Source organism: Sander lucioperca, chromosome 10 (genome assembly GCF_008315115.2).
Source record: "Sander lucioperca isolate FBNREF2018 chromosome 10, SLUC_FBN_1.2, whole genome shotgun sequence".
Lineage (NCBI taxonomy): Eukaryota > Metazoa > Chordata > Actinopteri > Perciformes > Percidae > Sander > Sander lucioperca.
In genome coordinates this window covers 20,066,629-20,094,414 of record NC_050182.1, presented here as the reverse complement: position 1 = coordinate 20,094,414, position 27,786 = coordinate 20,066,629, and the positions used below count along the sequence as shown (strand labels likewise).

Sequence of the window (27,786 nt, the reverse complement as noted above, 5' to 3'; positions counted from 1 at the left end):
ACACTAACACATTAATTTGTACAGATTACAACAGAAACTCACTCCAAAAAGACCAATTATTTCACAAATGAGAGACAAGCAACATGTTAAAAAACAAAAACTAATTTATTTTAAAACTGCTCTGAAAACACATTGGTAAAAGTTGAAAATCTCAGAGGAATCCCAAAAAACATTCTGTACAGTTGATCAATGTGTATGAAATAGTACATAAACAGCAAAATGTAATCATTGTTCTGCTGGTGAGACTTCCTTCACATTCATAATTAAAAACACAAGTAAGAACTGCGTTGAAAAAAGGGAAAATACAGTACAAGGACAGGCACATAGACATATTGAAAAGTACAGACGTTGCTCGTGCTCATTTATGTGCTACAAATCAGTTTCCTTGTTGCCAAGCCATTAGGCAAAAAATAAATCCTAAAATGCCCCCGGCATATCAAACAGGAATACAGTTCACTTTCTGCTCATAATCTCCTAACGTTTCGTTTGCTTTGAGCACTTCCTGGAAGTAGTATGTCCTTCTTGCGGCGGCCTACGGACTGGCTGCCACACTCTCTAGAGCCGTGGAACGCACACAAGCAGGCTGTGCAAAACTGGAAACCACAGTCAGCTCTGCTGCATACACCCTCCCCTTTCACTGAGTGACACCTTGCGGGATGCTGACATCGAGGGCAAGGCTTGAGGCACTCATCATTGAAGAGGGTTTTGGCAACCTGAGAGAAAAGAAATGACTTAAAGTAATGTTTTACATGAACTTCTCTCAGTCGTTCTTTTAATTAGATGAATTAGAAACCCCATTCATTCTCCACTGAACAGCAATCAATACAAACTAATTACAAGACATCCAAACATTGCATGATCTATTGAAGGAAATCCGGTGTAATCATTTACAAACTCACTTCTAAAAACTTATCCCGTTTGTGGCTGCTGCCTGAATTCAAGGCGCTGTGCTGGGATGGGGTTAAAGTGCTATTTCCTGACTGCGGGGTACAGTAGCTGGACGTCCTGGACTGGGCCTGAACGGTCTTCAGGGCCGACCTCTTAAGCAGAGCGAGTCTGGTCTCTGCATCAGGGACGTGGACAGCACCACTGAGCTATGGGACAACAGCACAAAGTTAGAAGCTGATTTCAACTATTAGTCACTGTTAGTTGACATCATATTGATTTTTCACTAAATCACATCAGACAGAAAACTGCTGTTATACTGGTCTCTATGAGATTACTTTTTAATTTTTTTTATTTACACTGCTGACCATCAATGTCATAGCAAATGTTTTTCCTTTGCAGGCAGATGGATAGAAAATACCTGCTTGAGGAAGACAGCAAAGCCACAGTGCACTATGTAACAGCCCGTATATTGATATGAGACCTGCTTGTCATTGGCCAGCCATTAGCAATAGTGGCTAATATGGGCAAACTGTTACCTCAAGAGCAGCCTCCACTTCACTCAGGTGGTTTCTTCTCTTAAAACTAGCTCGCTTGTCTTGTTGGATGATTTCATTCCATGTCTTGCACACCTGACCACACCTGCCCAACACAAACAAATGCATGCATTAGACCAATATTTTCAGCCCCCATTGAACTTTTAATACAGACCGTGCTGCTGTGACTGTTTGTTAAGCCTCATGTCTTGAGTAGGTAATCAGGCTTTATGTTCATTTAATAAAAATGCAAAAAGCAAGTCCTGTGATTCTGTAGAATTTATGATTTTATTCATACATTTATCAATAACTTAATGCTGCCGTCACAAGTATTTATCAGTTTAATAAATCTAATTGGAAGTCAAACTACTGAACCTTTGAGAAGTAAGGAAGGTGTGCCGAGTTATACAGTAGATGCAACAAAAATCTGAAAGCAAATAAGATATTACTTTGTATATGAGTAGAAAACATAAACTCTTACATGTAGACGCTCTCAGAGGTCAGGTGGCTGAGGATGACAGCCAGGATGTGTCTGAGGTTCCTCTTCTTCAGCTCTGTGAGTATGTCCACCTTCCTCAGGCCCATCTTCCTGCCGATCAGCCCTGCCAATGGCATGGTGGTCCTGAACATCACCGGGGTCTCAGCCAATGCTGCTGTGGACTTCAGCTGCTCCTTTAGGCTTGGACTTTGGCCAAAAAACATGTGGGTTTTATAGTGACACATGGCATGAACCAGCTGCAAAGCTGGAGTCAGAGAGAGATTGACTGGGGTTGTCCTGAGAGGAGTTGCATCTGGATTAGCCGGAACTGTGCTTAGGGGTGTCATGTTTTCTGGCCTTGTTGTAGTTGATCTTAGTGGGGTGGCATTGTCTTGTTTTGCAGAGGGGAAACTATCAGAGGTCCTGCTATTACCACATTTAGCAGAGAGGACACTGCGAGGGGTGGCACTGTCCCCAAAAACATCATCTTTAGAACGGCTGTGGCACTGATGAAGAGGTACACGCTTTTTCTCTGTTGAGTCTTCCTCTGACTGAGAACCCCCCTCTTTAAGTGTTGAAAGCCTTTGCTGACGCTGCAAACGGGAGCGCCGCTTTGCCTCTGCAAGATTTGGGGTTTCACAGTTTCCTCTGGAGGCAGAGAGCAGCAGCTCCTGGAATGAGCCATCATGGTCCACAAAGGAGTCTTGGGATTTATCAAGGGCCAGGGAACCAAAACCACTGTCTTCACACAGAGACCTGTTTCAGGGTTAGAAGAGGGTTATTAGACATGTTTTCCAGTTTTATGTAGGGAACATTGCTTTATTAATTGCTTATCCAAGTATTCAGCTGGGAACATTCACAACATTTAGAGAGTCAAGTGTCAAAAAAGCACGTACCGGATATATTTGGGTGTATGTGTGGAAGACGGTGTGCACAAGACACTTGAGCTGTCATTTAGGTTACTTGTCACAGCGCTGACTGGTGATTGAGTGTTTTCCTTAGAAGAGGCGGGCAGGGATTTGATAAAACATGGAGTCTCAATATTATTTTGACCAGAGGCAGAAATACTCTCACTGAAATCTTCATCTGAGAGTGAAACTCTTCTCTCAAAACTGGAAGGGTAGCCAGAGTTGAGTTTGCCATCTTCAAGAAGAGTGGAGGTCCTCACCTGCGCGAAGAGGAGACGACGTTTCCTACCAGATAGTGGCAGATCATGGTCCGATTTTAAAGTGCTTGATGCTAAAGCCCCCATCACAGTGTCTAGGGAGTCAAACGATACACTGAGCCAGTGTTCAGACCTGACACTGATGGAAGATTCGGTCTTTCTGGTGCACGGCGATTTTGCATTGTCAATTTTGACATCTGTGGTGGGTTTGCACATTAGAAGTCTGTGTCGCAACGAGGCATCTCTTTTGTATACTTTAGGAGTTTCACACCAGCTTACTGACGATTGCCGATGTGTTCCCCTCGAGTCTTTGCCCAAAGATCCAAATGGTTCCCTGGTCCTCTCCTTAGATGTGACAGAAAGTCTGAAGTTCTCTTTAGGAGTTTCACTGTATTTTACCGGAGACAAAGACCGACAGGAGTCAACTCCACTGATGCGTTGTGGGCTGTGGAATAAACCACTGTATCCACTGTCAGAGCAGTCATTATAACCGTGCTGGCTTTTGCAGCTCTCAAGGTAGACGTTTGATTCAGGAGTGCACTGCATTTTCCTCCTCCTGGCGATGATGTCAACTGACCTGCAGACAACAAAAAGTGAGTGAACCTACTCGAGGAAAACTGAGCAGCATGAACTGAGACTGTCTGGCAACTGACAAGTTAATTAAAGCTAGGGAAACTAGCGTAATTGTTTGCAAGGTCTTCCCGGGTTTTTAATTAATGACCGCACCGGTCATTGTCATGTTGGGACTCACTTTCTGATAAAAGGTGAGCCAAGGGATAAAATGATGTCGAAAGTATCCAAGTCGTGCTCAGCGTGTATACTGTAGGAGCAGTTTGTCTGTCTTTGACACAAATTGTCAAAGACAGTCAGCTGGTTCAACACCAAACATTCTCAGCTGTTTCAGCAGCGTTGCTATGAGAGGGCCTGTTTTCGATTTAAATCCCCCGTCGCGTGCTCTCTGGGATGCCGCTATAAAGTGAGCTATAGCCGCCAAAACGAGGACACCGGGGACTCAGACGATGGTCAACAAGGGAGTGTGCCAAGACTATTTTATACCTTGTTAATTTCTCGTTACAACGGTTAACGTACAAAAAATAGCGGTTGGCAATCAATTCTGGGTGCCCGGAGGCCAAAAATAACGTCGACGAGCACAGAGAAAGTGTAATTGTTAAATTCCGCATCGATATGTCAAGTGTAAATTACACTTGACATATCGATGCAGAATTCATTATAACGTTAGTTAAATGCATTTAAGACTAAGCTAAATTAAAAAGAAAACTTAAATTTTACATAAAAACTAAACGCAGTAACGTTACTTCCTCAGGTCTCAGACATTTTGTTAATAATTAGCATGATGTGAAAACACCTAGCTAGCTAGCTGTCGGGGATTGATATACTGTTACCTAAAATCTGATTCCATATTGTTACTTTGTCTGTGTAATGTTATCTACGTTGATAAACATAACATTAATCAATGTTACAAAGTTAACATACGCATAAACAAAGCCATTATCAAAGAGCCATTAGGTTTTCGTTCTTATGATTTATTTCCATCAACAGTTCGAAATGTTCCGCTTATCCTTGAGGAATGGAGTCAATAACAATGAATAATGATAAACTGACAACCGCGACCACAGCTAACGTAAGGTAATGGCTTCCCAGAAATATATCGTTAACGTTAACTATTTAGCTTTACGTAAATCGCAAACAAAACAAAAACACTTACCGCTACATAAAACTGGGCTAACGTTAATGCATGGGCCGTGGACTCTATCCTGTCGGCAACGTTTTTTCCTCCGGCTCAGTTCTAGGCCTCAGTTTGCACGCCTTGTCGCTGCTTCTGTTTGCTACATATTCATCTGCAGGCAACTAGCAGCCACGTTTTCAAATTTGGAGCCCACTGTGGACTGTGTTACGTGTTTCCGCTTTGGAGTGCAGCTTCCTTCCATGTGTGGTTACCATAGTAACAGACCCCGCTTTGCAGATAGGCGTTTATCCAAAGAGGCCAAACAGCAGCAGGTAAAGCTATTTACTTTATTTAAATAGCATTAATTTAAGTTAACATGACGTTTATCAGCTATAAGGAACACTGACATTTTTCAAAATGAAAATTCTGTATTGCCTTAACTTTAATTCCTCAAATACGAACACATTACGTTAGGCTAATCACGTTAATGTCATCACAGTGAGTCTGTAACATTAGAGCTAGCTAACGCTGGTTAGCTAAGTAAGTTAACGTTACCATAACTATAATGTTGGGTTACCTTTAGTGAGTGAGTCTACTATTAAAAAAACAACATTGTTTTAACATAATAACTGAGTAAACTGATACTCTTCCCAGGTATGAGCGCAGATACAGTTTTCTCTCTTCAAAACCAGTCCACCACCATTGACTATAGTGGGAAGGTTCCTGTGGAGCACCTGGATTATGGTTACATTGAAAAATGCAAAGATGTAAAATACCTGGAGCAGATCTTGAGAGTACTGAGGTAAAAGCCACATGAGGTGTGAAGAGATAGAATTGATTTTGTACGTTCATCAAATATTCTATTCCATATTGTTGGTTTGCTTTTCTCCACCATGACACAATGCAGTCTGATAAACTTGACTGAAAATACTGCAAGGAGTTTGTGCTTTCAGAAAATGTTTCTAAAATGTTTTACTTTGTGCAAAGATCTGGCGATGAGGGCATTTATCCTCATCTGATTCAGTTCTGTGAGAGTCACTTGGAGAAACTGGACCCTAGGAGCCGAGTTCTCAGGAAGGAAACCCCTGTGGCCACAGCAGCCAGCCTGTCTAATGATGAGTGGAGCCAAATTGTTGATGAGTTGAAGGTATGCTTCACATTATGGTACACTTTTCTTATCAATCCTGTTTAATTCTTGCTCTCTTCTTTTGTAGCCTTCTTCTCTGAAAATTAGGCATTTTGATATTACACGTTTTTTTTTTTCGATTGCTAGACGACAGTGGGCACAACTTGTGCAAAACTCTAACTCCAGTCTACACAGCAGCAGTTCATGTGGACCAAACTCTAACTACAGTCTGCACAGCAGCAGTTCATATGGACCAAACTCTAACTCCAGTCTGCACAGCAGCAGTTCATGTAGACCAGACTCTAACTACAGTCTGCACAGCAGCAGTTCATATGGACCAAACTCTAACTCCAGTCTGCACAGCAGCAGTTCATGTAGACCAAACTCTAACTCCAGTCTGCACAGCAGCAGTTCATGTAGACCAGACTCTAACTCCAGTCTGCACAGCAGCAGTTCATGTAGACCAGACTCTAACTCCAGTCTGCACAGCAGCAGTTCATGTAGACCAGACTCTAACTACAGTCTACACAGCAGCAGTTCATGTGGACCAGACTCTAACTCCAGTCTGCACAGCAGCAGTTCATGTAGACCAGACTCTAACTACAGTCTACACAGCAGCAGTTCATGTGGACCAGACTCTAACTCCAGTCTGCACAGCAGCAGTTCATGTAGACCAGACTCTAACTACAGTCTGCACAGCAGCAGTTCATGTAGACCAAACTCTAACTCCAGTCTGCACAGCAGCAGTTCATGTAGACCAGACTCTAACTCCAGTCTGCACAGCAGCAGTTCATATAGACCAGACTCTAACTCCAGTCTGCACAGCAGCAGTTCATGTAGACCAAACTCTAACTACAGTCTGCACAGCAGCAGTTCATATGGACCAAACTCTAACTCCAGTCTGCACAGCAGCAGTTCATGTAGACCAAACTCTAACTCTAACTGCATTTCAAACACTTGGTTTCTTGTTTTAGACTTATTAGTGAACACATACTGTATATACAATATATGGAAAGCTTATAAAGCCTTTTTTTGGAAATAAAGAAACACCAAATAAGAATGAAAGAGTTATGCATTGTACCGTTTGAGAGAAACAGTGAACAGGTAAAAGAGCAAAGATACCAATATGACCATGTCTGAGGTTACATACACAGTTGTGAAAATGTGAAAAACACTACCTTTACTGTAGTAAAACTGCACACTTACTGTTTTTCACAAAGTAATGGAGGTGTAAGCAATGGGAACAGCACAGTCATTAGTATTTATAGATGATGTAGGTTCACGGCAAGAGAAGACATCCAATTTGTTGATGAAAAAACGTGTAAAACTTCTGGACTATTACGTACCTTTAATTTGTAACATTTCCAGTAATTACGTAAATTACTACAGACAAAATAAAGATATATATCTATTTACTGTAGGTAAGCAAACTGAGGACTTTCATTCATTCTTGTTTACCTCAAAACTTATAAGAAAATAATTTCACTCTTTTCTTATAGCAAATATTGATTAGTCACTTAAATTGTTAGTGACTAAACTGTAAAGATGAAAAGTTAGTATTTTGTGTATTGGTGTTTGATGCTAGTGTTTTACTCTCAGTGTGTTCTAAGTAACAGTGTGTGTTATCTCAGTGAGGACTATTCTGAGTGTTTGGCTGCACTGAGCCTGTTCTGAGACGTGTGAAGAGTTGTGTTGCTGTGAATGAGTTTAGCAGGTGATGTGAACTGTTTAGATCAGGTGACTGTTGGCAGTGCAGACTGTGGTTGGAGTTTTGTTACTCCAGTTGTACCCACTGTCGTCTAGCAGTCGAAAAAAACTGCAAATAATTTGTTCTTTACAGACATGGCAAGAAGAAACCAAAAAGACTGAGACTTCACTGAAACAGCAGTCAATGTTTGATGATCTAGTGAAGGAAAATATGCCACCTATAAGAGGTTCCAATTGCTCCTTTCCACTTAGTCAGGTAAAAACAGTCTCCAACGATGTACACTTATGTACACAAGAAAAATACTAATATGAAGTCTTATGTCATCACAGACTTCAGTTCCAAAGAGGAATCCTTCAAAACATGCTCTCCCACGTGATTATCGAGAATGGGACAAGTGAGTCATTTTGTCTTTTATTTAGTGTACTTGTTTTTTATATTCAGAAGAAAGCAAAAGCCTTAAAAGGTCCTTAAAAGCTTCTTTTATTACGATGACCCACGGTTGATGCTGTTGTAGAGCATAATTTAGCAGAATATCTTACGTTAGACATGTATTTCAATGTTTCCAGGTTTGATGTCGAAAAAGAATGTGAAGAAATCGACAGAAATTCTGTCAAAAATGATCCAGCTGCCATTATAAACACAGGACACCCCAAAATCAAGACTAAAGTGGATGCATCATGTAACGTATTCTGTATAGCAGCTCATATTTATTTTGTGGTCAGGGCGAAGCATTGTGTATACTTAAGTTGTGTGGGTATGTGTCTAAAATGTGTGGTCTCTACAATACATCCAGTGCTGACACAACAGCAAAAGCTCCTTCTGTCAACTCGTGAAAAGGACAAAGGCAATGAAGCTTTCAGAGCAAAGGATTATGAGGAGGCAGTTGCATACTATTCCAGGTCAGGCTCTTAAAACAACTCATTTCTTATAGAAAGCCTTTTACATCTCCTAAGGGGATTCTATTATGTTTCCTGGCATTTAATTAGGCTCCTTTGTTTTATTTTTGCCCTTCTATCACAGGAGCCTTTCCATTATACCAACGTTGGCTGCATACAACAACAGAGCCCAGGCAGAGATCAATCTAAAGCACTGGCACAATGCCATGAGAGACTGTCTGAGGGTACTCGAGCTGGAACCAGGCAATATGAAAGGTGCTTTCCTTTTTTTTGTAGAGAAAAATACAGTACAGTACAGAAATATGATTATAATGTTGGCATCATTTTGTGTTTGCGCTACCTCAAGAAACAGTTCATTTTGTGAAAACCTCTTTTGTGAATTTTCTGAATTTGTTTTTCACATACTACATTTGCAACTTTACAGCACAGGAGTTGACAGTAGCTTTAATGTATGTAATGTCTGTATACTATGTGTGATTTATTTTTCATCATCAGCCCTGCTACGTCGTGCCAGAGTTTATATTCACATGGGCAACTTCCAAATGGCTGCTGAAGACCTGAGGGTGGTGCTTCGGGAAGAGCCGCAGAATGCTGCAGCCACTGTAGGTGACAGAAGTAATGAGGCATGTTGATTACATGCCAGTAGCCGTTGTGTCCACTAGGTGTCACTGTATTTGTGTGAGATCAGGTGCTTAAAAACAGATTGCAGCTGCTGCAAGGTATTAATAAAATCATATGTAGTCTTAGTTATTACTGCAAATTGGGAATAGTGTTGCTTTTTCAGTTGTTCTATGTTAATGGTGAGCTCAGGGTGTATTTTATGTAGTCATCACCTTGAGGACATGGTTAATATTAATTATTATTAATTACAATAATTATGTATTAGGGATTTCAATGTACGGTGGGTGAATGGGGAGACGATGTTCCTTTTATTTTGCCACACAAGGCATTTTCTATAGCTCTGTGGAATATGGGTGATAATCACTAGGTGTGTCACCTTTGCTGGCTTACTTAACAGAACTGGGTTGGGCTCCTGCTGTTGACAAATTATAATGTGAGAATTATTTATGGTTTAGCAACTTCTGTCTGAAACTGAGAAGAAGATGAAGGAATGTCAACCAGAGCCGCAAAGCAAAGGCAAAAAAATCCTCATCCAAGAAGTAGAAGAGGAAGATGACAACAATAACGATGAGACAAAAGCAGAACAGCCTGGTGAGATTGTCTGAACACCTCCGTAATCAATATCAAGACACAAAGATTGTCTGAACACCTCCGTAATCAATATCAAGACACAAGCCAGTGACCATTTATAATTTCCTGAATCCATCCAGAAATTATTCTAGCATTTTACAGTTGTTCACAGGACAAAATATTTTTGTATCAATGTACTGCCTTGATTCTTCATCCTTGTTCACCAATTATTACTACTGATCTCAAATTAAAAACTAACAACCAGATACCTAGTGCAGTAGATCTATAGCTCTACGGTGGGTACAATTACTGTATTTCAGTTTTACAGTAGAGTCTAACCTATATATTTACATGGATGATACTATCGGTACATTTTAGCTTATCACAGAAATATTGGTGCTGAGATGTACTGTATGTCAACCAATAACACAAAATTGTAGTACAGAAATGCAAATGAGATATATTTGCAAAAGTTAAGATACAGTGTCATAATTACCTAGCTTTTTTCATCAAAGAGAACTGACAGGTTTATTTTCCAAATGTAAAATGTCCCGATCAGAACATGTCTAATTCATTCAGTGTTGGCTGATAAACCGTACATTTTCAAAGATCCATAGTCAATTTAATATTGGTTGCCCTACTTCACAGAATTTAAAGGACCAGTGTGTAGGATTTAGTGGAATGTAGTCTCACTTCGCCAGACCTTCCTCTACAGCGCTGCAGAGGAGGGTCTGGCTAGTCCACACAGCATTCTGGGATGGGAGAAAAATGTGCTCTGGTTTATTGGCATTTCTTTAAACCAATCACAATCGTCATGGGCGGCGCTAAGCACCGGGAAAAGCCGCAGTGCCTCTGCAAAATAGCCTTGGGAAGGAACTTGTTTTGGTGGAACGTGTACGTTCAAAAGTAGTTTTAGTCGTGCAACAGAAAACTCAGATTGGACAGATAGTCTAGCTAGCTGTCTGGATTTACCCTGCAGAGATCTGAGGAGCAGTTAACCATAGTCCTCACAAATCCACTGGAGTTTAGAATGCCAACACAAAGGAAGCCCAGGCAATGGATATCGGGCCTAAATGATTGAAATCTGGCAGAATTTCCATTGGCACCGGAGCAATCCTGGAAGTGGAACGTCGAGGTTATAGACTAAGTGGAATGTACCAGTGAGGTTGCAGATTGCAACCAACTGCTGAATACCCCTTCCCTCACTCTTTCCTTTCCAAGCGTGTGATAGAACCTACTGTGGCCTTCATTTAACGTAAAAATGCAGCGTCTCTCTCTAGAGCCAGTGTTTGGTTTGTCTATTCTGGGCTACTGTAGAAACATGGCGCTGTAACAAGCGGGCTCCCTATGTAGATATGAACAGCTTATTATGAGCAAAAAATTAAAACACAATTCTTAGTTTCAGGTGATTATACGCTAATGAAAACATAATTATAAATATTATATTCCATTTCTGCAAATATATTCCCCTAAATCCTACACACTGGTCCTTTCAAACTCAGCATTGAAATTGAAATATAAAAAGACTTGCTGAAGACCCTGTGTACTGTCAATATGCAATAGTTGTGAAGTCATCTGTATTTTTACACTGTAGTATATCCGTACATTCGTGCTTGACCTAGTCCCAACTGTAGCTGCCTCTAATCTACTGATTTACACAAAACATCTGAGGAAGCTTCAGCAATTCTGGTAATAGTAGGCCAGTCATTTTCATCACAAACCCTTCTGTCTGCCTGTGCTATAGAAAGAGGAAACACCCCTTGTTCCCTCTGGATAACATAGCATACTATGCTTGTGTGTGTTATCTGCCCTACCCCCACACAGCGCTTTAGTTTGGTTCAGTGTTGAGCGGCAGGCTGCTTCCTGCAACTCCCTCTCTGAAGTGGTTTTGTGTCATGTGTGTGCAACCCTCCCCCCACTGTGATGTAACCGCTGACTCCTTCCTGTGGGTGTGTCTCCCCCTTCTCTCTGCCTCTCCCTCCCTCTCCCTACTAGCTTGTCCGGTTGAACCCAGCCAGCCTGTGGGAGGGGAGGAGAGCTCAGCCGCTCCTGCCGAAAGGGGAGACATGGGTAACGCTCAAAAAAAGCCCCACAGCAGAGGGGACGGGGGTCCTCACAGTGAGTTCAACAACTCCCATCAAGGACACTGGAGGAGCAAAGGAGGCAGCTCTGACAAGTACAAAGTCACGCAGGAGTCCAAGGAAAAGGTAGCCAATGGAACTGGCAAGAGCGGCTCGACAGCTTCAGCGCCGGCTGATCAGAGCAACAACGGCAAAGAAACTCCGGTTAGAGGAAATGCAGGGGGAACTGTCAACCTTGATGCCCCATGTGGAGCCCTGCCCCCACCCCTGGCCCGGCTAAAGAATGAGGGAAACCTGCTATTTAAAAATGGACAGTTTGCCGATGCACTGGAGAAATACTCACAAGCCATTAAAGGATTTACAGATTCAGGTAGGGTGGAGGAGTCCTCATTGTTGTTGATGCTGTTCTTGTTATAATCTGAGGTGGTTGCTAGATCAGTCGCATAGTGTGTAAGCTTTTTGGTTGATCGATGATCGGAGAGAAGTTTACTATGTGTCTCCATGTCAGTAAACATATAACATGTATAATGACAGCAGTGTGTAATAAACAACTGGCCCAGAGTTTAACTGACTGATGTATCATCACCAGTCTCTCCCATTTTTTTAATACATATTGCGTTATGGTGTTTAATCATTATTGCCATTAAGACCGTTTCCTATAACTAGCCATTGCAATTGAAAGTCAAAGGTCATGCATGACCTTGCTAGTGCTTCCATTTAGTGTGTGTTGCTTTATCACAGTGTATGATATAACAAAATTAAAACACCAAAAAGGATATTTTCCTTGAGAGAAATTATACCTAAACAACAGAAATTATCTCTCCAAGAAGCAGTCCACATTAGCATCCATACAGTCTAGAAACAGTAACAAATATTTCAGTAAATAAGGTCGCTTGTTTGTGTATGAATTGATTTTGTCCATACAACGATGCGTCATAATGTGGCTGTGGTGGTGTATATGGACAGTGTTTTTTGTTTTAGCCTCAGCCTGGTGCTAAGCCTCTCAGCTCAGGTCTGTCCAGGTCACATGACTGCTAACCACTCACTGTGAAATTGAATCTGTAGGACCGCAGCCATAATTCTCACAGAGAGGGAGAAAGTGAGCGATTGATGGAGGGACAGAAACTGCTGCCTGTAAGGCTCATTCACCATCAAGGATACGCTCTCTGTCTATCTGTGGTCTACTATAATGTAATCACTACCCACTGGTCTGCTATAATGTAGTCACTACCCACTGAGCTGCTGGATGTGAAAGTGACTGGACTGGAAATTATCCAAGGTCCATCATCTGTCTGATGTAGGGAGGGCTACATAATGCAGACAGAATAGAGCTGAGAGCAGAGATGAGGATAGATTATTTAAGCCCCAGGTCAGTGGTCTGTCAAAAAGGGACACTTCCAGAAAATTTAAACTGTTTTATAAAGGGGCTCAAAGTTGTGTTTGGGTCTGTATATGGATGTCCTAGTTTAGAGCTGCAAAGGTTAATCGATTTGAGTAATTTTCAAGAAAGAAAAGTTACAATTCGTAACTATTTACTCCTTTATTAGAGTAAACGGAATATCTTTGAGTTGTGGACAAAACAAGACATTTTTCACAATTTTCTAAACTTTTTTTTTGATTAATCGAGAAAATAATCTACAGATTAATCGACAATGAAAATAATAGTTAGTTGAAGCCCTACCCTAGTTTGTACCTCTAACATACTATACATGCTCTACTGTCACAGTAACCATGCTAAGTGTGAGCAGTTTGCTGAGACATCATCATCACTGTGTCATCATCCATAATCTCCTTTCATCTGATGAGGTGGCATGCTAAAATGACTGTATCACAGAAGAAGTTTCTCTGTCTGTAATATACAGTATAAGCCTGATTTGCCTGTGTCAGTGATAGTGATGGTGAAATTCCTGTTAGTCAAGTGGAGAGAATAGCAAATACTAATAATAATACAAATAATAAAGAATGTGAGCAAATTTCATGAGAAAACGTCATATAAGTGGTTTGATGAGCTTTTTTCTTGGTCATCATCTACCTTGTGTTTATCAACTTGTCAGCCCTGGAACTCATGGTGCTACTCCGGTAAAATTGCAGGGTGTATTAGGTTGTAGTGATGGAAGAAAAGGTAGGCCTGCTGCCTGTTTAAAGAAAACAGAGTTTAAGGAACTTTGGTTTATTTATCCAGAGTCCAAATTTATACCTCAGATTTCAAGTCAAGTTGCATCATAAATGTATGTGTGTATGCAGCTTTAAAATAAGCTTGTATTCATCAGTCTGAGGTAGAAGTAATTGTAGGTTAGTATCTTACCATCAAATGGTTTTGAAAATCACACTTGATGCAAGTTCTTTATTTCGTCAATACATGATTCCATCATTAACATTTACACACACACACACACACACACACACACACACACACACACACAGCACTAAAGGTGGAGTCTAATGAGATATTGACAATATAACAGACACTAAACCTGTAAATGTAATCCATGTCCATGTTAAGCAATACTCCCATGTTTCTATAGTTGTTCTGTTTCAGGTCAGAAGAACACACTAAACTGTTGGATTCAGCCAGTAACTATATATAGTATAGTATAAATGATTTATAACAAATACAGACTTTTTAAAGCCACACTTAAAACAGACAATATGTTCTTTAAAACCCATTGAAGTGTTGTTTCAATGCCACTTTTACAGATATTCTGTCTAACAGATCCCAAGGGATTGGTAAACTACATAAACTGTTTCTGAGTTGTGTTTCTTGTTTTGTGCAGGGATTGATAGTCCAGAGGATCTATGTATTCTGTATTCTAACAGAGCAGCTTGCTACCTTAAAGATGGCAACAGTCAAGAGTGCATACAGGACTGCACAAGGTGAGAGACTTTATTTACCGATCTTATAATAAGGTGTGTTTAAGTGGAGTAAGAAGTAATGTTAGCTGTAGGTGTCAACCCAAATTTCTAAATTTACACTGGGTCTTACCTTGAAAATCCAACACAGTTTACCAATGTTTTGCAGACAGCCTTGTCATTTAACATACCTCAGTAGCATTATTTTATAAGGGGCTTTGCACTGGGATGTGTTGTAAGGGACTTCCATTAATCTCTTTAGAAGTTTTATAAGCAGCAAACTCTTAACTAACTTGCGGGAACCTCCCATGTGAAAGCTTTTAAATACTTGGTATGTTTGCCTAAGATTCAACTTCTGCACACAACATTACAAGTGTACACCAATACATGTGCTATATACTACACAGCACAAGAGCATATTCACTGAAATCTGTCACACATATAGATTCCCAATGCAGTTGGACAGTACTTTCAGACAGTAGCATCTATAGCAGAGGCAGCAGACTTGATCCTTTGCTCCTGTCTCATCACATCTATTTATACCAACCAGAGCCCTGGAGCTGCAGTCATTCTCCCTCAAGCCCCTCCTGCGCCGGGCCATGGCTTATGAGTCCATGGAGCGCTACCGTCAGGCCTACGTGGATTACAAGACTGTCCTGCAGATAGACACCAGCGTGCAGGCAGCACACGACAGCGTTAACAGGTATTAGCCGTCACCTTTCACTTCAGCTGAGAGGCTGCAGAGAGCAGGGAGATGTCTGTACTGAAACACAGAACTGACTGAATGACTTTTAACATCCATATGCACATGGAATGGTCTCATTGGAATCACAAAGCCAGCATTTGTGACTGTAACTACCCTATTACTTGTACTGTTAAAGAGATCTATGATGAAAGTGTCCCTGCTAGCCATTTAAATTCTGGCTGACACTTAATATTATTAACTTTCTTAGATAAGGAAATAAGAAAAGAAACGAGATAAGGAAATACTATATCTGCCTTCTATAATATTATTTCCACATGTTTAATCTTAGAAACATGTCATCATTAAGAAGCCAGACATTGCATTGTGACATAATCAGAAGACTTTATTAAAACAAATCAAATGAACAAACACACAAAGTCCAATTAGTGGCTAACAGATTTAGCTGGTGTTCAAAAGCAGCTCCAGCTAGAGGCTGATTAGGGCTCTCAGAGTGCATGTGCTCTCTCTGTTATGCAATAGGGAAACTCACCTGGCTGCTTTGTGTTCCACAGAATCAGAGGGTCATAGCTTTACCATATGTCCATATATATCTACAATATATAACAATAAGATGCTTGTATAAAAAAAGAAACAGCACAAAAGGTTTAAATTGCATATACCTCTAACACTTTCTTACTGTGAGGCTTTTTAATATCATGTCTGTGTGTGACTGTGTATAGTATATTCCACTTGTATGTGTCGGTTATTACGGGTTAGGTTAGGGTTACGTGTGTGTATGTGTATTGACTGATCTGCGTCCTCTACCAGGATCACTCGGCTGCTGATTGAGCAGGACGGCCCAGAGTGGAGAGAGAAACTTCCAGACATTCCCCTGGTGCCTCTGTCAGCTCAGCAGCACCGCAGAGAGGAGCCACCCAGCGCAGAGGTCCTTAAGGCTCGAGCTGAGAAGGCAGCCATAGATGCAGGTCTGTTTTGGAAAAAGTCATAACCACGCCTGTTGAGGGTTTGTCCCCGAAGGGCACAGGATTACACCTGCTGGTGTGAATCAGGCTAAAAATATTCTTTGGAATACTGTTTGTGCTATAAAGTCTCAACAAGTCACATGCTGGCAGTGTTTTGAGGCTCCTGTGTACATCCTTAACCATGATCCTAATGTAACCTCTGGATTAATAGTGTGACGTAAGGGCAAGAGAGCCCTGTGCTGTCTGAAGCCCATTTATCCCTGAGCTGGGAAATGTCAGTGAGAAGCCTACATATTACATGTTTCAAACAAAACACATCTTATAAAAATAGGATGCCTTGTTGTAGATTTGACTGCTACACAACAGCACAAATACTTAAAAAGCACAAAATACACATTCATGAATGTATCAATAATAATTATCCAGTAATGACAGTTTAACACCCACAGTGACAGTTTTGTCTGCATTGAGTACTTTGCATTGAGTAATTTTTAATGCAGGACTTGTGGTATTTTTACACAACTAAAGGATCTGAATTATTCCTTCGCTGTTTCACATCAAGATAGAGGAATAGAAGAGAGTAGACTCTACATTTTTACCACCAGCTTGTTCTTGTTTCTGCACTTAGATAGGAGGAGGATGTGAAGCCCTAATTTTTATACAAGTGGACGTGTCACCTCTGTTCACTGACCATGGCGTTTTTCTGTTCCCTGGGCTATGCTGCAGCTGTTATTTTTAAACCCTAATGAAAGAATATGCTGGCACAGTTTTCTTCTCCCAGAAGACACTTTGCAGCAGATTAATTAGCCCTTAGTCCACACCGTGACTGATTGCTGACTTAAGTCTATTGCCTCACGTATAGCTATATCAGCATTAAATTCAATGGTTTAAACCTCAAGCTTTACAGCATAGAAGACTGGCATATTTCTTTGTGTTAAGTTTTCTTAAAAATGAAAGTGAGATCAATTAAAATGTTTTGCAAGTGTCAATGTTGATTTGTTCAGCAGGAGGGAGAATGGAATTGCTCTTTATGTGAGTAAGCAGTAATGTAACCAGTGATGTCTATGGTACACATCATTGTATTTTATATGATAGGGTTGGATGTTCCTCTCTCTAAGAGAGACATGCTACCCGCTGGAATTGTTTTATCTATAAAGCCCTTACTGAATAATGACTATGTTACCTTTTAGAAGTGCTTGTCTCTCAGATGAGAGACATCTCATGCATCAGACCTGCTCCACTGACTCTGGCTTCATGTTCCACTAGCTAGGTCTGAACTAAAAAACTGAAACTAAAAAACTGCTTTTAATTTTAGTGCACCTGACTCCTTCAACAAAATACAGCACCTCCTTAATATTAATTCACCTATACCTTTTTAACATTTTTAAACGTAAACCTCCCAACCTCTACTTGTAATTGTTTTACATAACTGTATTTTATTTTACATTTTATTTATTTTAATTATCAAATTATCTACCCTAATTGCAAAATGTTAGGGCTTTCTACACAGTTGGATTTTATTTTACATCTGAATTATCCTAATTTATCTATAAAATTATTTTCTCTAAACAGAAAGTTTTTATGGGCTTTTTTATTATTTTTATAATGGATTTGCCTATTCTCTGCTAGTATATTAGGCTAGAGGGAATACTTCCAAAAGTGCTTTAGTTTTTGAGATACCACATATCAGAGGTAGAACAAACACAACAATGTTTTTTTTATATTCTCTTAGGTCTACTACTTATAAAATGGATACAAATATTTTTATATTCTCTTAGGTCTACTACTTATAAAATGGATACAAATATTTATTTATATTTATTTATATCTTTGTGTTGGCGTTCTAACCTCTGGTGGATTTGTGAGGACTATGGTTAACTGCTCCTCAGATCTCTGCAGGGTAAATCCAGACAGCTAGCTAGACTATCTGTCCAATCTGAGTTTTCTCTCGCATGACTATTTTGCAGCGGCTCCTTCCAGAGCGAAACGTTGCTCCGTCCGGCGCTTAGCACCGCCCATGACAATTGTGATTGGTTTAAAGAAATGTCAATAAACCAGAGCACATTTTTCTCCCATCCCGGAATTCTACGTGGACTAGCCAGACCCTCCTCCGCTCCGCAGCGTGTGGATGGTCTGGCATCGCGAGACTACAGAAACACCAATCAGGCTTTGCTGGAACGGTATCCAGCAATATATGATATGTAACTGTAGTAGGTATGGTCAGTGGTCTACATTAAGAAATGTTTGACATGCAGTTATTTTAGAGATTTAAAATACACTTAAATCAGGGAGAAATTGTAACAGACCACTTAGTCAAAGTTTTTTATCAACTTGTCCAGAGTGCTTGTAGACTGTAGATTACGCAAATATCCCTTTGCTTGCAAAGTAGACAAACAGGCAAAACAAATACACCTGTGTCATTGCTGATAAGACGAGAATGTGATTGTGCGCTGTATGTAACACCGATCTCATATCAGCCTCCTCCTGGTTTATGTATAGGTCTACTAAGCTTTCTACCGCTGACTGGCTGACCATCTTTACCTCCTTACCATTTCCAAAGCCTCCTGCCAAAATAACAGTCTTCTCTGATGAGATTCTCTGTGGTCCTGTATCCGCTATGTACTGTAGTTGCTTCTGAGAAGGTTGCAAGATGGTGGAAAGCCAAACACAGCCGTTATTGAAGATCGTCTGGCAATATCCACAAGATAAAGGAGCTTTTGAGACCCTGAAAAAAAGACCTCCAAAAAAGACCTTGAAGAGGCACAGTTCAAGTCAAGAGACCTATATGTAAGCTGCACTATGCAGCTTTGTCATCAGAGAAGACTATTATTTTGGCAGGAGCCTTTAGAAATGGTAAGGAGGTCAAGATGGTCAGCCAGTCAGGGGTAGAAAGCTTAGAAGACCTATACTAGGGGTTTTCAAATGTATCACTCAAAGGTCCAGATCTGATTTTTATTTCAGGTCAGAGGTCCGGAACGATAATAACAATAACAAAATATTTCGGTGTGGTCCTACGTCCATATAACGCTACCTCTAATGCATTATGAAATGTTGTTTTTTAATTCTGTGGTGTTGTAGTTCTTTCTTTCACTCGTCCAAATATAATTCGCTGTATATGTACAGATTATTATTACTCTGTGTCACTTTTATTCAATTTGAATACATTTATTTACTTTGCAAGTACTTTTGTGACTCTGCATTTCCTTGTACTTTTATGTCGTAATATAGGTCTTACATTTCATTCATAAAGGTCTTAAAAAGCCTTAAATTTGTGTGGGTAAAACCTGCAGAAACCCTGGTACTGTTACATGGAATTCAGTACTTGTACCCAACAGTACCTCTTTTTCGAGCTTCATGCAGTAAATGTACAGCAGTATTCTCAGCTTCATGTAGTAAAAGGAGGAAAGTTGTTGCCGATTTTTTTGTGTGTGTGTATTCAACATCACTAACAATTTATTGATCAATAGATAATGTATTTCTAAAACAGAAAACGTTACATTTCATAACGTATTGTATTCCTTACACGAGGTGTGCGATGGGTCCGGATTGACTTGCCGTTTGGCCCGGACTTTGAGAAGCCCTGACCTATACAGTAACCAGGAGGAGGCTGATATGAGATCGGTGTTACATGCAATACACCTCTGACAGTCACATTCTCGTCTCATCATCAAATGACACGGATGGAGATTACTTTAATGTACATTAGATTGGCATATAATCTGAATTTGTCTGTAGCACTGGCATATCAGCCAACACACACCATGCACAACAATACACAACGATACACAACAATGCATGCATCTTAAAATCTTTTTAAAGTAACTTTAAGAGATGTATTTGTTTTGCTTGTCTACTATGCAAACAAAGAGATAATCTTCTGTCTACATGCACTCTGGATCTGCATCATGAATTTAAATTAGTTCAGGTGTATCATCTCCCACTGGGCCGGGCTTTATTTTGCACTTCTTTTATTTATGGGGTGTGTCACAATATCTGTCAGTTTAACCACTTTTGCAGTAAAATATTTGTATACAAGAATCCATTTCATATGTAGCAGGCCTAAGGGAATATGAAAAAACATTGTTGTGTTTGTTCTACCTCCGGTAAGATATTGGGTACCTTCCCACTAGCCCATATGTCTTTTGTTGTTTGGTTTTTCTTTGTCTTTGTAATTTACTCTGTTGTTGTAAATGAGGGTCACCCCTCAATGATCTCTGGAGGTAAAGGTTGATGAAGTAATCACCTTTTTACTTTGTCTTCCAGAAAGGAAAGCAGAAGTCCTTTTTACAGCTTTGAAGCAAGAAGGGAATGACTTTGTGAAGAAGGGCCAATACTCGGATGCACTGGGAAAGTACAGTGAATGCCTTAAGCTAAAGCCAGAAGAGTGTGCTATCTACACCAACAGGTTAGAGGAACACACATGAACACATACAGTCACTGCTGTGGCCTCTTTCACTTTCTGTTCCTCACTCTATGCTTCTTTCCTTATAAAGCAGAAATGTCAGAACACACACCAGGGAAATCACTGTATTTGTTTGGATAAATGAAAACAGACTTATTAATTATCCCCAGCTGTCATCTGTCAGACACTGCAGTCAGCTCTGTGGCTAATCCCAACCAGTCGTCAGTCTGTCATTGGTAGAAAATTAGCATGTATTGTTGGTAAATTGAAGCAGAATGGCCGAGGCTCAGGAAACAGCTGCTTGCTTTAGCACTGTTTATCACAACTCCATATATAGCCACTATCATATTATCTAAAGAGACATAGAGCATACCACATGCAGCAGGCAGGGCTGGCTTTATTTTCTCAAACTGACCCGCTCCATTCTTTTCCCCAATAGTAGGTCGATTGTTAATCATGTTGCAGAGAAAACTGTGATGCTGACATGAAAAATGTACTGTTGTGTGTTCATATTTGCTTGTTGAGCTCTGCTGTGGAAAAAAGAGCTTGAATGTACAGCCACACCAGAGCAAACATACACTTGCCACTGCCACACAGCTGCCAGGACCTATTTTACTGAAAATACTGAAAACACATTTGTAAAGAAAGTAAAACTATTTGAGAACATTTCAGACATGTAAATTCTATCTCATGTCTCATCTTTTTCATATGAACATGATCTGTTTCATGCCTTCAGCCTTAATTACCAAGTCTGATTCAGAATCGATGAGTCACAAACTCATGATGACTTTTAGTCACGCATCAAATTAGCTGCTAGTGATAAAAAATAACATCACCAGTGACGTGTGTTTGTGTGTGTTTGCAGAGCTCTGTGCTATTTGAAGCTGGATAGGTTTACTGAGGCCAAGCAGGACTGTGATGCAGCACTGAAAGTGGAGCCAACCAATAAGAAGGCCTTCTACAGAAGAGCCCTGGCTAATAAAGGCCTCAAGGTGATAAGAGCTGATCAGTAATGACCAAATGCCACGATGGAATGTGTTCATTTAAAACCAGGGCTGGAGGGAAATCTTTAAAGGGTTGTTTCAGTTTTTTTCAGCCTGGACCCTATTTTCCCATGCATTGGCGTCTAAAGCCCCTGACACAATAACCCGACGGCCGACCGTCAGCAGAAAAGGCAGTCGGAGTGATCAGTCGGCTCCCCGAGGTCCAAAAAGTGCCTTTGAACACACCGAAGCGACGCCGACTTGAGCGTGTAATACGTCTCCATAACAGCAGGCGGCGCTAATCTGTATTGTCGCCCAAAATAAATTAAAACCGGCACGTGGGTCTGGCTGCTCCGGATTTTTCAACCGGGCATAATGGCGGCTCGTTCAGAATACGATCTCATATTTTACGAAGATAGTTCACTCAAACGTGTTTCTGAAAACATTTTAAGAGAGAAATAGGCCGTGCAGTTGCTGAATCTGTCTTCATTTCAGATCAACAAAGGTCAGTTTGAAAGATTTTCGTCAGATTTTGAGAGGCTTAGTCACGCTCATCCTGCTCGTCATTTCCGGGTCAGCACTCCACCAATCAGATTGGTCATGGAGTCTGACTGCCCGCCCTCCGACGCAACATATCGGGTTGGCCAAAATGAAGGCCGACGACCCCGCGGACGGACGATGGCACGGAACACACCGAACAGACTCGAGTCACTGACCTCGCCAGACTGTCAGACGGACGATTATCGGGCTGGTGTGTCAGCGCCTTAAGGTTGCTTTCACACCTGCCTTGTTTGGTCGGATAGTCCGTTTCGTTTGGGCTGGTGTGAAAGCTCATCCCAACTCTGGTGCGGATCAAACAAACAAACTCTGGTCCGCTTAAAAACGGGGGTCTCGGTTCACTTCCAAGGGAACCAGAGTTCAGTTCATTCAGATGAGAACGCGATCCGACCCAAATACAAGACGTGAACCAGAAACAGAGGATGATAACTTTCAGATCCATAAGCTGTTCTGAGCACACATCGCTGGTTGTCTGTGACATCATCATCATCTCTCTCTCTCTCCTTCACGTTATAAATCTGAGCCTGTCGGTGGCAAAACAAGCACTTTTAGTGGACGTAAATTGAATCTGCACAATTGCCCATTAACGTTACACTGCAGCTTGTTTCGCTGCTGCTGACTGCAGCGGACTGGTTGAAAAAAAAAAAAAAAAAAAGTTGCCCTTTAAATCCCCCCCTAATTGTGTGTGAAAGAGGCATATCATTTAATTTCTCACTAGGGCTGTACAATATGTTGTTTTTTAATCGTCATCGCAATATCAACTGGCGCAATAAACACATCTCATAAGGTTGCGACATATCGCGAAAAGACACTCTGAGATTTTTTAGCACTTTAAAATGTACCTGTCATTCTTTTTTTTTAGTGGTGCCTTGTAAATTCAATTCAGTGTTCAATTTTTTCAATAAAAGAATGTTGGGGGTTTCATTGGTTTTAAATTCAACAAGCAGTTTGTTGTATTTTAGCAGAATACTGAAAGCAGCAGAAAGGCATATTGTGTATTTTTCTCAAAACGTGCAGCCCTATTTCTCATTTTACTCTGTAAAATGTCACTTGCACATATCGGTTGCATTCGTGAATCTGTATTTTGTCTGTCCCTCCACAGGACTATCTGGCGTGCAGCTCTGACCTGCAGGAGGTACTGCAGCAGGATCCCAACGTGCAGGAGGCTGAGAAGGAGCTGGAGGAGGTCACGGTGCTGCTCAGACAGAGTCTGGCCAATGCCAACGCTTCACCAGCCAAACCCAGAACGACTGTCCCCATCACAGAGGTACATACACATGTATTTTCTTTTAATGAATATTTCACCCAGGCTCCAAGTCAGATCATGCACACTGCTCATCTGGAAAATGGCCTTGTCTTTTTCCACTTATTTTGTATATAAAATGAGCTTATCCACTCTTGACATTCTTATTCAATATAGTGGTTTTGTTTACATGTATATGTAATTGTTTGGAAGAAAGGTGTTATAAGGATGGGGGGAGACTGAAGGAGCCAGGCTCAGGCTGCACATCAAGCCCCCTGGAGTAGCACTTGGCTGTTTAGTGGTCATAGTTGGAACTGCAGGCCACATAAACTGCCTCTCTCTGCATCCACTGCACAGAAATGGTTGAAACATGTCCTGCAAATCACACACATTCAAAACTGAATCGTTTAGTTAACATTTTATCAATTATACAGTATATATTAACACTGAATTAAAGGACTGTTCTCAACAACTGCTCATGGAAACTGTAGGCAGCCACTTCCACTAAACAAGCCCAGACAAGCCAATTTGTATGGCAGCACTAAATGGCAGACACCCTAAGTAAAGTCTAAAGTGCTTATTATTATTCTGTTTGTTCTCATCAGGTAGCCAGAAAAAGGACTTCCGTGGAAGATAATGTAGCTGTGTCTGATCATAATTCTTGGGAGTTGTAGTTGTATTACATATGAACTTTTTATATACACACAGTCTTGTACCTTTGGTTTTATTTTATAAACACCCTGTTATATTTCTATGCAGTGATCCTCAGCTATAAAAGCAGGGTACAAATTAACTTTATTGTCCACCGACCAAATGGCTAGTGAATTTTAGTTTACATTTTACCAGCCACCCAAAAGATTACAATTGTTTTTTTCAGTGAAGCAAATCTACTAGCCACTTGCATATTTTACCAGCATTTGGCTGGTAAATGGTGCTCCAGCTACTAGACACCTAACATTGTCTTTGCACAAAATACAGTATCTAGGCCAACTCTGCTACTCTGTGCTGTGCTTCTATCTCTGTGACAAGCACACTCAAAAAGGATATATAAAATATTAAAAACCAGGACATCTTAAATTGGATCACTGTACCAACACAAAATGATTTATTCAAAGGGAGGCGAATTCTAAGGAGTTCCAAAAGATTGAGAATAAATGACTGAGGCTTGCCAGAATGTGTTCTTGGCTTAAAGAGATATTTTGCTGATTTAAATCCAGCTCTGTGTCATCTTTGTGTGGGCAGATGAACTGGCCGCAGCGCACGGGGCTTGGAGCAGCCTAGGTCTGTCGAGATCTGTCGGATGACACGAAACGCATCACGGAGGTGACTCTGAGATCTGCATTGTTTTGCGTCGTCCAGCGGATTTCGGCAGACCTCGGCTGCTCCAAGCACTCCCTCATTCGGTTAAAGTCAGTGTATTTACATGAATGCAGTTTAATGCTTCTACAACTTCCCTCTCCCATGTCTTTACTCTGCAAATTCACTTCTGTTCATCTTGTTTTCTCAGGTTGAGGGTGATGAGGAAACAGCCGGCGTTCCTACCTCAGAGAGCAGTCCCAGAGGAGAGGACATCATCGCCAACCTCCATCCGACCGACGCCTGCCAGTTTGGCCAGGCTCTGAACGCGGCTCGCTGCAGCAGAAACACGGCAGCCTGCGCTGACCTGCTGGCCTCCACAGCCCCGGAGATGCTTCCCAAATTCCTGAGTACCCAGCTGGATGGACACAACATCAGCTTCATCATACAGGCGCTGGACTACCACCTCCTGGAGAAAGACCCCAACCTGGTCTACCAACATCTCAACAACCTGCACACCACCGACAGGTTCTCGGTAAGATACGCTTAGGGCTGGGGACCCAATTCAGTATCATCAAATATCGAGTATCGAAAAATGCCTCATCATTCAATACCCAATTTCAATACCTAAGGAGTACATCTCATCAGAGTCAGTGAGCCAATGAGCATGCAGCATGCTTCTACCAAGATCTAACAATGCTGCTGATTGGGCATCGAGAACCGCTTCCAACTCGGGATCGTTTCAAAAATTCCAATGCAATCGTTTTTTTATTGGAATCGTTTGAAAATTTGGTTTCAAATCTGATTATCGGTTCCAAATTTAACATGCGCACGTTTTGGTTTCCGTAGCAACCGCCGTACTTCCAGGCTCTTGTTGTGATGCAGCCAAGGAGCTCAGTAAGCAGCGCTCTAGTCTGGCTTTATCTTATGTTGGAAAAAGCAGTAAAACTGCAACCCACCATTGAATCAACATCAAATGTTCCTCTTATCTGTGAAATAAGCACGTGACCCGTTTCAACTCCACCCTCAAAGAATCAGACTGGAGAATCGATAAGAACTGGAATCGAAAGGAAGAATCGGAATTAGAATCAGAATTCTTAAAATCAAAACGATGCCCAACCCTCATCATGCTGGTGATTGGCTGTCTAATGTTACACCTACAACCTGAAAGGATATTTCAATAAAAATATCTTAAAGTGTATTTGTTAGTCACATATCTCCTTACAGGGCTCACATTTAATTTGCTAACTATTGCTCTTAAAGCTTTAGTGCGTAACTTTTTGATATTAATAAACGTCCATTACATTCAAGCCATTACCAAATGAGATACAAAGCTAATTAAGACTATCAGCTCCACACAACTCTCTCTGGATTTCTCAGTATGACTATGTTCAGAAGATTGTGGCGTCCGGAGACTTTCACACGCAGAAACTCGAGTGAAGATAATGACCTCTTCTGAAGAGTCCATCATGTATTATTCTCTGTGTCCTCCGTGGCTACATTAACTACATAGAAGGGGTGGGGGTGGTGGGTAATTATGGAAGGCTTGTGTCATGTGGATGCAACGACAGTGTTGTCATTACTTAGAATTCCTCATGGGGGCGGCAGAAACTACGCACTATAGCTTTAATAAATCATTCATATTTTTTTGTCAGTAATCTGTCCACTTTGTCCCTAGAAGCTGAGGTTTTGGTGATGATATGCTGGTTTTTTGCAGGTTGTGTTGATGCTGCTGGAAAAGAACGAGCGTCTCCACGTGACTCAGCTGTTTGAGCATCTGTCTGCCGTGCAGAGCACAGAGTTCACCAAGAACGATGTTCAGAATCTGGCCAACAAATACATCTGACCCTCCTGGCCCTGCTCCCTGCTGCACCATGACAACAACTCTTGGATCTATGCAAAGCACTGCACCAGAACTGAGTACACAAAGGCAGGAAGCTGCAGAATGTGCCCCAGAGCAAAATACCATGGAACTGAGTCACATTCACTCTACTGGTCTGTGCTGTAAATGATCTGATCACTGTATGTTTGAGTGACAGTATAAGGAATATATTTTTCTCTCCAAAACATTTTGCTATGCAGATTTACTTTTGTACCACCACTAACCATATGCATTGTACAACAGGCAGACAGTGGGATACTATGGGCATTTAGTGTATTGATAAATGGGGTCCAATGTACAATGTTGTGTAAGGCTGCAGGCGAGTTTGCTCAGGACAGGCTCATGTTCCCAGAACTGAGCTCCGTTGTTCCGGTCCTTGAACCCTGTCTGTCTTATGATATCAGTCATCTAATAAATGAGCTTCCGTCAGACACCAGCCAAGTTTAGAAATGATATTCAGTGCATGCTGAATATTACCTAGCCAAGGAACAAGTGGGGACATTTGTTACTGAGCTAATTAATAAGTGTGTTGCTGTGAGTCAAAACTATAAGATAAAGTAACAGTTTTTATTATGACCATATGTACTCTATGATCTCTGTGGGAGATATAGGCCTGCATGATATCTTATTGCTGTTCTATGCAGTATGATACCAGTATATGTTGAACTGATATCTACTGACAATGTTGTAGGAGAAAAAATACAATTTGTAACCTTACATGACTCAGCAGATGCTCTCTTTGGTTTATTCAGCTATGCAATTAGCAGATCTGGGTTTTAATGTCAAATCACTCTGAGAGGCTGGTGTTTGTGTCTTTTCCATAAGGAATGACACAAAGTCCTTCAACCTCTCGGTTTACCAAATCAGCCTGACAGCCAGCGCACATCTGCACATTCATCTTCAAGCAGTTCAGCCATGCAGATGTGTGTACACAATGGAGAGAAGCAGCATCCTACTGAGATGTGTGCCTTAGATGTCAGACTAGGGGTTGACTTACTTTTTGGTGAGTGTGCAGATACTCCTAAAGAGAGAGTATGTATGTCACTCAGTAGCTTTTATCAATTTATTTGGATTCATACATCATAAATCATACATATATTGACTTAGCTATATATGCACATACTTGTTTAAAATGTCATTTATTTACTAAT

The 27,786-nt window shown here is 41.0% G+C and overlaps 3 protein-coding genes across 6 annotated transcripts in view; 1 reads left to right on the top strand and 2 right to left on the bottom strand.

Annotated features, from left to right (window-relative positions):
- Positions 1-86: 86 nt before the first annotated feature.
- On the bottom strand, positions 87-4,933 carry fbxo43 (F-box protein 43). 3 transcript variants are annotated; one of them, XM_031322713.2, is made up of 6 exons: positions 4,791-4,933; positions 2,796-3,641; positions 1,903-2,655; positions 1,425-1,527; positions 900-1,094; positions 465-713 (listed from the first exon to the last, which is right to left on the bottom strand). In XM_031322713.2, exons 2-6 carry the CDS (start codon positions 3,608-3,610, stop codon positions 465-467), a joined length of 2,115 nt encoding a protein of 704 aa, XP_031178573.1. In that variant the 5' UTR covers positions 3,611-3,641; positions 4,791-4,933. The 3 variants fall into 3 exon arrangements, with proteins under 3 accessions (XP_035862660.1, XP_031178573.1, XP_031178574.1); XM_031322714.2 differs by lacking the exon at positions 4,791-4,933 and adding an exon at positions 3,816-3,919; XM_036006767.1 differs by lacking the exon at positions 4,791-4,933 and having other exon boundaries at positions 87-713; positions 2,796-3,610.
- spag1b (sperm associated antigen 1b) lies at positions 4,084-27,786 on the top strand. 2 transcript variants are annotated; one of them, XM_036006763.1, is made up of 19 exons: positions 4,084-4,098; positions 5,406-5,553; positions 5,739-5,898; positions 7,718-7,840; positions 7,915-7,979; positions 8,152-8,264; positions 8,379-8,484; positions 8,606-8,736; positions 8,977-9,083; positions 9,558-9,693; positions 11,668-12,123; positions 14,528-14,627; positions 15,154-15,306; positions 16,117-16,274; positions 20,535-20,676; positions 21,539-21,665; positions 23,317-23,481; positions 24,965-25,288; positions 26,471-27,786. In XM_036006763.1, exons 2-19 carry the CDS (start codon positions 5,408-5,410, stop codon positions 26,597-26,599), a joined length of 2,841 nt encoding a protein of 946 aa, XP_035862656.1. In that variant the 5' UTR covers positions 4,084-4,098; positions 5,406-5,407; the 3' UTR covers positions 26,600-27,786. The 2 variants fall into 2 exon arrangements, with proteins under 2 accessions (XP_035862656.1, XP_031178567.2); XM_031322707.2 differs by lacking the exon at positions 4,084-4,098 and adding an exon at positions 4,957-5,083 and having other exon boundaries at positions 26,471-27,361.
- Positions 7,743-27,786, bottom strand: part of LOC116066567 (E3 ubiquitin-protein ligase RNF19A-like) — a 57,450-nt gene continuing 37,406 nt past the window's right edge. The window contains exons 11-13 of the transcript XR_004108990.2: positions 14,306-14,313; positions 12,244-12,250; positions 7,743-7,753 (exon numbers count right to left, since the gene is read on the bottom strand). The gene's annotated coding sequence lies outside the window, so the exon portion shown is untranslated. The remainder of the gene's footprint in view (positions 7,754-12,243; positions 12,251-14,305; positions 14,314-27,786) is intronic.

Bases quoted from the DNA above. Each gene is read 5' to 3' on its own strand.
- fbxo43 (XM_031322713.2), bottom strand. From the start codon at position 3,610: ATGCAGTGCACTCCTGAATCAAACGTCTACCTTGAGAGCTGCAAAAGC. The intron at 1,095-1,424 runs GTAACAGTTTGC...GTTGTCCCATAG, and splicing joins AAGTGGAGGCTGCTCTTGAG to CTCAGTGGTGCTGTCCACGT. The intron at 714-899 runs GTGAGTTTGTAA...CTTTTCTCTCAG, and splicing joins AACGGGATAAGTTTTTAGAA to GTTGCCAAAACCCTCTTCAA.
- spag1b (XM_036006763.1), top strand. From the start codon at position 5,408: ATGAGCGCAGATACAGTTTTCTCTCTTCAAAACCAGTCCACCACCATT. The intron at 15,307-16,116 runs GTATTAGCCGTC...GTCCTCTACCAG, and splicing joins GCACACGACAGCGTTAACAG to GATCACTCGGCTGCTGATTG. The intron at 20,677-21,538 runs GTTAGAGGAACA...GTGTGTTTGCAG, and splicing joins TGTGCTATCTACACCAACAG to AGCTCTGTGCTATTTGAAGC.